Below are 14,014 nucleotides of genomic sequence, written 5' to 3'. Positions count from 1 at the left end.
TAGAGCGCCCTCTGCTGTTAAACTCTAGCCTAGAGCGCCCTCTGCTGTTAAACACTAGCCTAGAGCACCCTCTGCTGTTAAACTCTAGTCTAGAGCGCCCTCTGCTGTTAAACTCTAGTCTAGAGCGCCCTCTGCTGTTAAACTCTAGTCTAGAGCGCCCTCTGCTGTTAAACTCTAGCCTAGAGCGCCCTCTGCTGTTAAACTCTAGTCTAGAGCGCCCTCTGCTGTTAAACTCTAGTCTAGAGCGCCCTCTGCTGTTTGTTCTGACGCGTCTGTGGTCTGGTGTAGATCCGCAGCACCATCGAGAACAGTTTTGTGGGCTGGGAGCTGGAGGAGGTGCTGCTGCTGGACATGTCTGTGGATGACGGAGACGCTAAGATCCAGAACCTGCTGAAGAAGCTGCAGAGCCCCGTCATCCTGCTCTACTCCACCAAAGAGGAGGCCAACATCATCTTCCAGGTGGCGCACTCCGTCGGCCTCACGGGGTACGGGTACACCTGGATCGTGCCCTCGCTGGTGGCCGGAGACGCTGATCACATCCCGGCGGAGTTTCCGACAGGTGACGTACATCTGGACACATCCCACACACACACACACACACTGTAGGTGCAGATGTTCTCTGACACGTGTGTGTGTGTGTGTGTGTGTGTGCGCAGGCATGATCTCAGTGTCGTATGATGAGTGGGATTATGGGCTGGAGGCGCGTGTGCGTGATGGTGTGGCTGTTATCGCCACGGCAACCTCCACCATGATGATGGACCGCGGGCCGCACACGCTGCTGAAGTCTGAGTGCCACGGGGCCCCGGACAAGAAGAGCCCGATGACGGGGAACAACAACGAGGTGCTCAGGTGGGGTCCACACTACACACAATACACACACTCACACACTACACCACACACACACACACAGACTACTAATAACTGTGTGTGTGTGTGTGCGTGCTTGTGTGTGTGTGTGTGTGTGTGTGTGTGTGTGTGTGCGTGCTTGTGTGTCAGGTACCTGATGAACGTGACGTTCGAGGGCCGCAATCTGTCGTTCAGTGAGGACGGCTATCAGATGCACCCTAAGCTGGTGATCATCCTGCTGGATAAGGAGCGGCAGTGGGACAGAGTAAGACACACCCGAACATCCCCTGAGCTCTGAGGAGTCTGTGCTGATCTTCATCATCATCATCACCATCATCATCTTCATCCAGTGGACTCATGGCTCAAAGTGTGTGTTTAGCAGATGCGCATGCCTGTCTGTCTCTGTGAAGGAGGTGTGTGTGTGTGTGTGTGTGTGTGTGTGTGTACTGGTTTGGGTGGTTCACCAGGACACAGATATGATGGGTATACTGCATTTCAATGATGAGGGGGTTTATGGGGACCTGTCTTGTGTTCTTGTAATTCGACATGTTTAAGGGGCTGTGATGCGCATGCTTTATTCATGCATAGAGTAGCTCCTCCCCTTAATAAAAGCAGCCAATAGTGTTTGTTTTCCTCACAGCTCTGCCAGTGGGAGTGTTTGAGCTCAATTGCATCAAATGAACAGCCAATGAGAATAAGGGGGTGGGGCTTGTCAGACACTAGAGAGCATTTGATTGGTCAGATGATTAGATGAGAGACAGTTGTATGAGCAGACGACAGAAACAATCACCAATGTGTTCATGAGGGAGAGACGGGGAGGGGCTTATAATCTGTTTTTTACTGTGTGAAAGACATTACACCCATGAAGAGTCCTCAGAAACCACCAATACCAGTGTGCCTGTGAGTCTGTATATGTGTGCATGTGTGTTTGAGCTTAATTGTGTGTACACACGGCGGCCACTTTATTAGGTACACCTCACTAGTACCGGGTTGGACCTCTTTCACCTTCAGATCTGCTTTAATCCTTGGTGTCAGAGATTCAACAAGCTGCTGGAAATATTCCTCAGAGATTTTGCTCCATATTGTCATGATAGCATCACACAGTTGCTGCAGATTTGTCGGCTGCACATCCATGATGCCAATCTCCCGTTCCACCACATCCCAAAGCTGCTCTATTGGATTGAGCTCTGGTGACTGTGGAGGCCATTTGAGTACAGTGAACTCATCGTCATGTTCAGCAGTCTGAGATGATTGAGCTTTATGACATGCTGCGTTATCCTGCTGGAAGTAGCCATCAGAAGATGGAGACACTGTGCTCATAAAGGGATGGACATGGTCAGCAGCAATACTCAGGTAGGCTGTGGCGTTGATGCTCAATTGGTACTAATGGACCCAAAGAAAATCTCCCCCACACCATTACACCACCACCACCAGCCTGAACCGCTGATACAAGGCAGGATGATCCATGCTTTCATGTTGTTGAGCCGAGCATCTGAATGTGTGAGCAGAAATGGAGACTCATCAGAGCAGCAACGTTTCTCCAATCTTCTATTGTCCAGTTTTGGTGAGTCTGTGTGAATTGTAGCCTCAGTTTCCTGTTCTTAGCTGACAGGAGCGGCACCCGGTGTGCTCTTCTGCTGCTGTAGCCCATCCGCCTCAAGGTTGGACGTGTTGTGTGTTCAGAGATGCTCTTCTGCAGAGCTCGGTTATAACGAGTGCTTATTTGAGTTACTGTTGCCTTTCTATCAGCTGGAACCAGTCTGGCCATTCTCCTCTGACCTCTGGCCTCATCAACAAGGCATTTGCGCCCACAGAACTGCCGCTCACTGGATATCTCCTCTTTGTCGGAGCATTCTCTGCAAAGCCTAGAGATGGTTGTGCGTGAAAATCCCAGTAGATCAGCAGTTTCTGAAATACTCAGAGCAGTCCGTCTGGCAGCAGCAACCATGCCACGATCAAAATCACTAAAATCCCCTTTCTTCCCCATTCTGATGCTCGCTCTGACCTGCAGCAGATCCTCTTGACCATGTCTGCATGCTGAAATGCAGTGAGCTGCTGCCCTGTGATTGGCTGATTAGACATCTATGTTAATGAGCAGTTGGACAGGTGTACCTAATAAAGTGGCCGGTGAGTTTATGTGTGTGTGTTTGCGTATGCTATAAAATATCTGCTTTGTCTGCTGGTAAATTATATCCGACACAAGCTACTATGATCCATCAGCTGAGTGACGTCTGCTTCTCTAGTGTTTATTGGGAATTATTTCTCACAAGTGAGCCTAAACACAATGTTAAAGTGTGTGTGTTTGTGTGTGTTTGTGTGTGTTTGTGTGTGTGTGTGTGTGTGTGCGCGCGTGTGTGTGTGTGTGTGCGCACAGGTAGGTAAGTGGGAGAACGGCTCTCTCTCCATGAAGTATCACGTGTGGCCGAGGTTTGAGCTGTACTCTGGGCCGGAGGCTCGTGAGGACGATCATCTGTCCATCGTGACGCTGGAGGAGGCGCCGTTCGTCATCGTGGAGGACGTGGACCCGCTGAGCGGAACCTGCATGAGGAACACCGTACCCTGCCGGAAGCAGCTCAAAGCCCTGTATGAGCACAGAATACACACACACACACACACACACTACAACACACACCACAAACAGCTGATGCCGCAGCACACACACACACACCACAGCTGACCAACACAGCCAGACACTAGCATTAGCACATTAGCAGTATAGCTAATATCTGTAGCGCAGAGGAGTGTACTACAGTGATCACACACACACACACACACACACATACAGGTACTGACGCAGATGTGTGTGTGTGTGTGCTCCAGCAATCAGACGCAGGACTCGGCCGTCTACATCAAGCGCTGCTGTAAAGGGTTCTGCATCGACATCCTCAAGAAGATCGCCAAGAACGTCAAGTTCACCTACGACCTCTACCTGGTGACCAACGGCAAACACGGCAAGAAGATCAACGGCACCTGGAACGGCATGGTGGGAGAGGTACGAGAGTGTGTGTGTGTGTGTGTGTGTGTGTGTGTGAGATCTTCATTATCTGCTGCAGGCCTCTGTAAACACACAGCAGATCTGGTGTCCCCATTTAGGGTTGTGTGTGTGTGTGTGCGTGTGTGTGTGTGTGTGTGTGTGTGTCTTTATTCTTAAAAATATGCATGGTTTCAATCTGCTTTTCTCACATCCCATCGTCACACACACACACACACACACACTCACACACACACTCTCTGTCGTGCCCCAGTTTAGTCATGTGAAGTGGAGTTCAGGTATTTAGAGCTAAATTTACCAACACAGAGAGAGAGACAGACGGAGAGAGAGACAGCTTGATAACCCACTTACTGTCTGTTGTTGATCTAGAATCTCTCTCTCACACACACACACACACACACACACACACACACTGCTGCACGTCTTCAGATCTCCTCATGTCAGTGTCTGGACTGTAGATGACGCTGCTGTGTGTGTGTGTGATATATTTATGACATGTGATAAAGGTATCTGACACACACACGCACACACACACACACACACACACACACACACACACACACACACACACACACACACACACACACACACACACACACACACACACACACACACTGCTCTCTATAAGTTGGTCAGTGTGGAGGCTGGAGCTGTAGCGCCGTATCGTCACACACGTTCAGCAGTGTGTTGTTGTGTAAGTGTGATGTTGTTATCTGCTGTAATGTATTCGCTAATTAATTATGCAGTGATTTGCATACACTCTACATAATCTGATCATCAGCTAACGGCAGATCTGAGGTCAGAATATCCACTGAGTAAAGGTGTGGTGTGTCGCATTGTGGAGGTTTTGTCAGAAATGGTCATGCAGGTGTGTGTGTGTGTGTGTGTGTGTGTGTCTGCAGGTGGTGCTGAAGAACGCTCATATGGCCGTGGGCTCTCTGACTATAAACGAGGAGCGCTCAGAGGTCATCGACTTCTCTGTTCCCTTCATCGAGACCGGCATCAGTGTGATGGTGTCCAGGAGCAACGGCACTGTCTCCCCCTCCGCTTTCCTGGGTGAGACTCTGTCTGTCTGTCTGTCTGTCTGTCTGTCTGTCTGTCTGTCTGTCTGTCTGTCTGTCTGTCTATCTATCTATCTCTTTGTCTCTCTCTTTGTCCGTCTGTCTGTCTGCAGTAAATGACCTGTCTGTCTCTCTCTGTTTCTGTGTGTCGTGTCCGGCAGAGCCCTTCAGCGCAGACGTGTGGATCATGATGTTTGTGATGCTGCTGCTGGTCTCCGCCATCGCCGTCTTCATCTTCGAGTACTTCAGTCCTGTGGGCTACAACCGCTGTCTGGCAGACGGCAGAGGTCAGTCTGAGTACACTCTCAGTATAGAGCTCTGACCCCCGCAGACATCCGGGGTCACAGGAGGGAGAGCAGTGTTCAGCTCAGTGTGTTGTGTTGATGCTGTACGCTCCAGGTTCATGAGGAGCAGCATCTACTGCAGTCTGAGCGCTCTCTGTGACCTGAGCTCAGTGCTGTGTAGATGACCAACAGCAGCAGATAGAGAATGTTTCTCTCTTCACCGTCAGCACTGATGAACAGACTGCTCTCCTTGAGTGTGACCTGTGTGTGTGTGTGTGTGTGTGTGTGCTCAGAGGCCGGCGGGCCCTCCTTCACCATCGGGAAGGCCATCTGGCTGCTGTGGGGTCTGGTCTTCAATAACTCTGTGCCGGTGCAGAACCCCAGAGGAACCACCAGCAAGATCATGGTCTCCGTCTGGGCCTTCTTCGCTGTGATCTTCCTGGCCAGCTACACCGCTAACCTGGCTGCGTTCATGATCCAGGAGGAGTACGTGGACCAGGTGTCCGGCCTCAGCGACAAGAAGGTGCATCAGTAGACCATCGAGAATGTGAAGCTCATGATTCTCTACAGCAGGGGTCACCAATCTCGGTCCTGGAGGTCCGGTGCCCTGCAGGGTTTAGCTCCAACTTGCCTCAACACACCTGCCTGGGTGTTTCAACTAGTAAGAGCTTGATCAGCATGGTCAGGTGTGTTTGATTAGGGCTGGAGGTAAACTCTGCAGGACACCAGACCTCCAGGCACAAGTTTGGTGACCCCTGCTCTACAGTCAGCAGTGCGGTTCAGTACAGGACGGTTCAGTACCATAGTGAACCGCACCGCTCCGCTGGGTGGAGATGGCCCATTCGTTTGTTTGCTCACTCTGTGTTTGGTCTTCAGTTTCAGAATCCCAATGATTTCTCTCCTCCGTTTCGCTTCGGGACGGTCCCGAACGGCAGCACCGAGAGGAACATCCGCAATAACTACAGAGACATGCACTCCTACATGGTGAAGTTCCACCAGCGCAACGTGGTCGAAGCCCTGGAGAGCCTGAAGACAGGGTGAGACTCCAGACACATATTCCCCAAAACACACACACACACACACACACTGAGGGTTCTCAACGCATGTGTGTGTTTAACCACAGAAAGCTGGACGCGTTCATCTATGACGCGGCGGTGCTGAACTACATGGCAGGCCGAGATGAGGGCTGCAAACTGGTGACCATCGGCTCCGGGAAGGTGTTCGCCTCCACCGGATACGGCATCGCCATCCAGAAGGACTCGGGCTGGAAGAGACAGGTGGACCTGGCCATCCTGCAGCTATTCGGAGACGGTAAACACAGACACACACACATGCAGACGCACAGACAGACGCTAGTCCGGTGATTCTGCCGGTGTGTGAAGAGTGTGTTCCCATGCACAGCTGCTCTCGCTGAGTCACTCACAGCAGATCTGCCAAGCGCTTTACTAGCGGAACACAAGCAGGCATCCCTGCGCTAGCACACAAACACAAGTCATCCTCAGTCCTACAGCGCCTTTACCATGGAGACTGTGTCAGAGCAGATCACACAGATGAGGAGAAGAGAGCCGTGATGTTTCAGGAGAATACTGCAGAGGTCAGGCAGGAGAGCAGTGTGTGCTCAGGCTCATGTCACAGGTCACTGCCACTGTCACATTTGGATTGAGATTATGGCTGTATTGTGTCTACCAGCAGTGTTGAGCTCACAAATACAGCCAATCTGCAGTTTATAAAGGAGCGCTGCATCCCATCATGCTCACTGTGTGTGTGTGTGTGTGTGTGTGTGCTGTAGGTGAGATGGAGGAGCTGGAGGCTCTCTGGCTGACGGGGATCTGCCATCATGAGAAGAATGAGGTGATGAGCAGCCAGCTGGACGTGGACAATATGGCGGGTGTGTTCTACATGCTGGGCGCCGCCATGGCCCTGTCCCTCATCACCTTCATCGCGGAGCACGTCTTCTACTGGCACATGCGCTTCTGCTTCATGGGTGTGTGCTCGGGGAAACCAGGCTTCACCTTCACCATCAGCAGGGTAAATCTGCCGCTAACACACTCACAGAACACACAGCACAGTAATGCAGCGTGGAGAACAGTAGCCAACATCTGAAGAGGATCCAAACACCTTGAACACCAGAATGGGGGTCGTTCTGTAGATGTAGGACACCTTTAATGAAAGGCGATGATCCTCTTTAAATGTTGGCTACTGTGTAGTTTCAGGAGCTGATACTGACACGCTTCTCTCTCTCTGCCTCTCTCAGGAGATTTATAGCTGTATTCATGGAGTTGAGATTGAAGACAAGAGTTCTGCGCTGAATTCTCCCTCCGCCACCATGAACAACACACACTCCAACATCCTGCGTCTGCTGCGCACCGCCAAGAACATGGCGTCTCTCTCCGGGGTCAACGGCTCTCCGCACAGTGCACTGGACTTCATCCGCCGTGAGTCTTCAGTGTATGACATTAGTGAGCACCGCCGCAGCCTAGCCGGACACTCGGACTGCAAAGCACCATACCTGCCTGACGACAACATGTTCAGCGACTACATCAGCGAGGTGGAGCGCACCTTTGGGAACCTACATTTGAAGGACAGCAACTTATACCAGGACCACTACCTGCACCACCATGGCGGCTCTGCCCTGGGGTTAGCGGGCCCCCCGCCCAACCGGCCCCTTAGCCTGGGCTCCAGCAGCTCTCTGGAGGGTGGCATGTTTGACTGTGAGAGCCTGGGTGGCGGCGTGGCCCCAATATTCACCACGCAGCCGCGCTCTGCCCTGACCCACAGGAACATGAGCAAATTTGACCTGCTGCAGAGCCAGACTCCTCCGTCAGGCCCGGGCCTAAAGCAGGGGCTGGCTGACCTGTACGGGAAGTTCTCCTTTAAAGGTGGAGCGTCCAGTTCAGGGTACATCGCAGGGCATGACCGGTACTGCGGCGGAGCCGATGACGGAAACATCCGCTCGGACGTGTCCGATATTTCCACTCACACAGTCACCTACGGCAATCTAGAGGGCAATGCTAAAAAACGAAAGCAGTACAGAGACAGCCTGAAGAAGAGGCCCGCGTCTGCAAAGTCCCGACGCGAACTTGATGAGATCGAGATGGGTCACCACCGCCGCCGCCAGCACCACCACCATCACCACCACGGCCACCGCTCCGCCTCACCTCCATCGGAGCGCAAACGTGGCGGTGTCAGCTCCACCTCATACCTGCTACAGGACAAGGAGAGCCTCAAGGATTTCTACTTGGACCAGTTCCGGCCCAAAGAAGGTGTCCCACAGTGGGAGCATGTGGATTTGACAGATGGGCCGGGCGGCGGCGGTGGAGGAAACTGCACCAGCCTGGTGTCTGTGGACGAGTTCCTGAAGAGCAAACCTAAGAAGCTGGACAGCCGGAGCGGCAGCGGAAGTGGTGGGTGGGAGTGCCGGAGCTGTCGAGCCAGCAGTGCGGGCAGCAAACCCACAGCCCTGCACGGGGGCGCCATCCTGCACACGGGCAGCACAGCCTACGGTGGCGGCTGTGGGGCATCAGGAGGGGTGGGCAGCAGCCGGCCCAGCTCTGCCACCTGCATGCGCTGTGACGCCTGCAAGAAGTCAGGAAACCTGTACGACATCAGCGAGGACAGTAATCACCTGCTGGAGCAGCTCAGCAGCAGCCGGGGGCAGACGCCGGCTCAGCGCCGCAGGGCATTCAGTGGGAAACCGCTGCGCCGCCAGCATTCCTATGACACCTTTGTTGACCTGCAGAGGGAAGAGTTAGGCGGGATCGGTGTCCCGCTGGGGTTCGGCGGACCAGCAGCGTTGCCTCCGCCACGCAGCGTCAGCCTCAAAGAGCGGGAGCGCTGCATGGACGCCTCCAGCCCCTTCGCACACATATTCGAGCATCCGGCGGGTCCCGAGCAGGACACAGAGCAGGACCCGCTGTTCTACGGGAAGGGCTCAGGGTTCGGGTTGTACCGAGCGGGAGAGAGCACACCCCACCGCCGCTCCTTCGGGGACAGGGACCCACGAGAGCGGGGACTCATGGAGGGGCCCGCGCACTCCCTATCCAAATCCCTCTACCCCGACCGCACCAACCACAACCCCTTCATCCCCACCTTTGGAGACGACCAGTGTCTGCTGCACGGAGGCAAGTCCTACTACGTGAACACGCCGCAGCACAGCGGCCCCGCAGGAGTCATGTCCAGCCTGGCGCCGCGCTTCCCTGCGGAGCTGTGCATGGGGAACCACCACACCAGCAAGCTCAGCCTCGGGCCCCCGCGGCCCTTCAACGGCAGCAACGGACACGTGTACGAGAAACTGTCCAGCATCGAGTCTGACGTGTGAGAATCAGAGAAAGACGGAGCATTCTGTTTGCTCTCCAGATTTTAGCAGAACACGCAGAACTTGAGAGAATTGAAATGTCATTTCCTGTGAAGTTCATGTTTACACCAGTGTCTTCATCTCGGCGAGCTGGTGGGAACAAGAGCAGGTCCATCTGCCGAGCGCAAGAACAGCGGAGCAGATGGCCACTTCACCTCCATCCTACACTCCTCTGTGAAGATACAATCACGAACACCTAATTAATGCTTTCTGTTGAAACAGGGTAATAACTGTACCTCAGAGACTGACTGCCGATCTGATCTGATCTGAGACGGGTTTGCTCTGCTCAAGAGGCCTTCGCTGAGATGTGAATGTGATGATCAATCCAGTCTCCGCATCAGCCTAACGTTTCCATGGCAACAGCCTCTCCCATGCTCTTTACTGCCATGAAACACGCGTGCATTAGTGAAAGTGCACAAGCCTCTGCTGAGTTTTATGGCTTCATTTATATTCAAGTCTCCACTGCCGTGATGTTTCATATATCCCACAGAACAGCTGGTGTCACGTGACTCTGTGAGCAGGCGAAGGCTGAGAGAGCGGCGTTCGGCTCTGTAAATACACTTCTCTTTATATAAGGTCGACCTTTAATAGAGCTTTTTCAGCTACTACGAGTAACCAAAATAAAGACAAAAACAGAACAAAAACATATGCAAATTTAGCCAGCGTTATGATCATAAGTGATATTTTAAGCGCTAGTTTGCTTTTAAACTCATATTAACGACTTAATTCTGATAGTTTAGCGCCTTCTAAGCCGCCGCTTGTCCTTTATTCGTCTGAGCAGAGCTGCGCCGCCCCCTGCTGGACATGTTTAGTTTAATCTCCTTTAGTTTGCTAAGTTTCTCTGGTTTATTGGTCTGGTCGTCCTCTAGAAGGCTTCCAGACTCTCTCACTTGTTTACTTCGCTACACCAGCGAGGACGCGCCTGAGACCCAATGTTTATGTATTTAAAGCTGTAAACCTCTTCAACCGAGTAGGCATGGGCCAGTATTATAAGCTTCAGACGGTGTGATGATCTTGGATAACAATATCAGGGTTTACAGTACTGTGATTACTGCTCTACACTATGCTCTTTTAAAAAACAAAGAGACTGCAGTTATTAATATGAAGATGGCTAAAACTGAACTGTAAAACACTAAAAGCAAATCACACCTAGGAGAGATGAGCTTAATGCTGTTTATTTTAATAACTCTAAGTTTAAATGTTGGAATGTTCTAAATGAATAGGGCATAGGGAATAGAACACAGCCAGGAACTCTGTTTCTAATTGCAGCTCTAGAGGTGTAGCTGCAAGCACACAAGTTTATGATGCAGTTTGATCATGTTCGTTGGAGTGATGGATTTGGGAAACGTCAAATTAATGAACTATGTTTGTAATGACGGAACTTGCGACTTTAATTGGCTAACGATGGTTTTTGGAAATGTACCCCTAGACATGTGCCGGTATAAGATTCTGACGGCATGATAACCTTAATATTAACAGAACATTTGATATTGTCGGAATATTGACGGAACATTTAATATTGACGGAATATTGACGGAACATTTAATATTGACGGAATATTGACGGAACATTTAATATTGACGGAATATTGACGGAACATTTAATATTGACGGAATATTGACGGAACATTTAATATTTATTGACGGAACATTTAATATTGACGGAATATTGACGGAACATGTAATATTGACGGAATATTGACGGAACATTTAATATTGACGGAATATTGACGGAACATTTAATATTGACGGAATATTGATGGAATATTTAATATTGACGGAATATTGACGGAACATTTAATATTGACGGAATATTGATGGAATATTTATTATTGACTGAATATTGATGGAAACCTTAATATTGACGGAATATTGACGGAACATTTAATATTGACAGAATATTGACAGAACATTTAATATTGACGGAATATTGACGGAACATTTAATATTGACGGAATATTGACAGAACATTTAATATTGACGGAATATTGACAGAACATTTAATATTGACGGAATATTGACGGAACATTTAATATTGACAGAATATTGACAGAACATTTAATATTGACAGAATATTGACGGAATATTTAATATTGACGGAATTTTAACGGAACATTTATTATTGACTGAATATTGATGGAAACCTTAATATTGACGGATCATTTAATATTGACAGAATATTGACGGAACATTTAATATTGACGGAATATTGATGGAATATTTAATATTGACGGAATATTGACGGAACATTTAATATTGACGGAATATTGACGGAACATTTAATATTGACGGAATATTGACGGAACATTTAATATTGACGGAATATTGACGGAACATTTAATATTTATTGACGGAACATTTAATATTGACGGAATATTGACGGAACATGTAATATTGACGGAATATTGACGGAACATTTAATATTGACGGAATATTGACGGAACATTTAATATTGACGGAATATTGACGGAACATTTAATATTGACGGAATATTGACGGAACATTTAATATTGACGGAATATTGACGGAACATTTAATATTGACGGAATATTGACGGAACATTTAATATTTATTGACGGAACATTTAATATTGACGGAATATTGACGGAACATGTAATATTGACGGAATATTGACGGAACATTTAATATTGACGGAATATTGACGGAACATTTAATATTGACGGAATATTGATGGAATATTTAATATTGACGGAATATTGACGGAACATTTAATATTGACGGAATATTGATGGAATATTTATTATTGACTGAATATTGATGGAAACCTTAATATTGACGGAATATTGACGGAACATTTAATATTGACAGAATATTGACAGAACATTTAATATTGACGGAATATTGACGGAACATTTAATATTGACGGAATATTGACAGAACATTTAATATTGACGGAATATTGACAGAACATTTAATATTGACGGAATATTGACGGAACATTTAATATTGACAGAATATTGACAGAACATTTAATATTGACAGAATATTGACGGAATATTTAATATTGACGGAATTTTAACGGAACATTTATTATTGACTGAATATTGATGGAAACCTTAATATTGACGGATCATTTAATATTGACAGAATATTGACGGAACATTTAATATTGACGGAATATTGATGGAATATTTAATATTGACGGAATATTGACGGAACATTTAATATTGACGGAATATTGACGGAACATTTAATATTGACGGAATATTGACGGAACATTTAATATTGACGGAATATTGACGGAACATTTAATATTTATTGACGGAACATTTAATATTGACGGAATATTGACGGAACATGTAATATTGACGGAATATTGACGGAACATTTAATATTGACGGAATATTGACGGAACATTTAATATTGACGGAATATTGATGGAATATTTAATATTGACGGAATATTGACGGAACATTTAATATTGACGGAATATTGACGGAACATTTAATATTGACGGAATATTGATGGAATATTTATTATTGACTGAATATTGATGGAAACCTTAATATTGACGGAATATTGACGGAACATTTAATATTGACAGAATATTGACAGAACATTTAATATTGACGGAATATTGACGGAACATTTAATATTGACGGAATATTGACAGAACATTTAATATTGACGGAATATTGACAGAACATTTAATATTGACGGAATATTGACGGAACATTTAATATTGACGGAATTTTAACGGAACATTTATTATTGACTGAATATTGATGGAAACCTTAATATTGACGGATCATTTAATATTGACAGAATATTGACGGAACATTTAATATTGACGGAATATTGACGGAACATTTAATATTGACGGAATATTGACGGAACATTTAATATTGACGGAATATTGACGGAACATTTCATATTGACGGAATATTGACGGAACATTTCATATTGACGGAATATTGACGGAACATTTCATATTGACGGAATATTGATGGAATATTTATTATTGACTGAATATTGATGGAAACCTTAATATTGACGGAATATTGACGGAACATTTAATATTGACAGAATATTGACAGAACATTTAATATTGACGGAATATTGACAGAACATTTAATATTGACGGAATATTGACAGAACATTTAATATTGACGGAATATTGACGGAACATTTAATATTGACGGAATTTTAACGGAACATTTATTATTGACTGAATATTGATGGAAACCTTAATATTGACGGATCATTTAATATTGACAGAATATTGACGGAACATTTAATATTGACGGAATATTGATGGAATATTTAATATTGACGGAATATTGACGGAACATTTAATATTGACGGAATATTGACGGAACATTTAATATTGACGGAATATTGACGGAACATTTCATATTGACGGAATATTGACGGAACATTTCATATTGACGGAATATTGACGGAACATTTCATATTGACGGAATATTGACGGAACATTTCATATTGACGGAGTATTG

The 14,014-nt window shown here is 47.1% G+C and overlaps 2 protein-coding genes across 17 annotated transcripts in view; both read left to right on the top strand.

Moving 5' to 3' along the window:
• wbp2nl (WBP2 N-terminal like) overlaps nucleotides 1-14,014 on the top strand; it is a gene marked incomplete at its 3' end in the record, with an annotated part of 179,969 nt that overhangs the window by 53,020 nt on the left and 112,935 nt on the right.
• Nucleotides 1-14,014, top strand: part of grin2ba (glutamate receptor, ionotropic, N-methyl D-aspartate 2B, genome duplicate a) — a 50,267-nt gene that overhangs the window by 34,807 nt on the left and 1,446 nt on the right. For 3 of the 16 annotated variants that reach the window (XM_087242029.1, XM_087242028.1, XM_087242027.1), the window contains 12 exons: nucleotides 289-559; nucleotides 657-849; nucleotides 997-1,111; nucleotides 3,221-3,429; nucleotides 3,667-3,838; nucleotides 4,741-4,894; nucleotides 5,061-5,186; nucleotides 5,477-5,706; nucleotides 6,060-6,220; nucleotides 6,307-6,494; nucleotides 6,973-7,211; nucleotides 7,438-14,014. The exon at nucleotides 7,438-14,014 is cut by the window's right edge and continues 1,446 nt beyond it. In XM_087242029.1, coding sequence (XP_087098155.1) covers nucleotides 289-559; nucleotides 657-849; nucleotides 997-1,111; nucleotides 3,221-3,429; nucleotides 3,667-3,838; nucleotides 4,741-4,894; nucleotides 5,061-5,186; nucleotides 5,477-5,706; nucleotides 6,060-6,220; nucleotides 6,307-6,494; nucleotides 6,973-7,211; nucleotides 7,438-9,501 — 4,122 coding nt within the window. In that variant the 3' untranslated portion in view covers nucleotides 9,502-14,014. 16 annotated transcript variants of the gene reach the window in all.

This window comes from Danio rerio, chromosome 3 (assembly GCF_052040795.2).
Source record: "Danio rerio strain M-AB ecotype USA chromosome 3, GRCz13ab, whole genome shotgun sequence".
Taxonomy (NCBI): Eukaryota; Metazoa; Chordata; class Actinopteri; order Cypriniformes; family Danionidae; genus Danio; species Danio rerio.
Note: the sequence above shows the minus strand (reverse complement) of the source record. Positions and strands in the feature narration are given on the sequence as shown.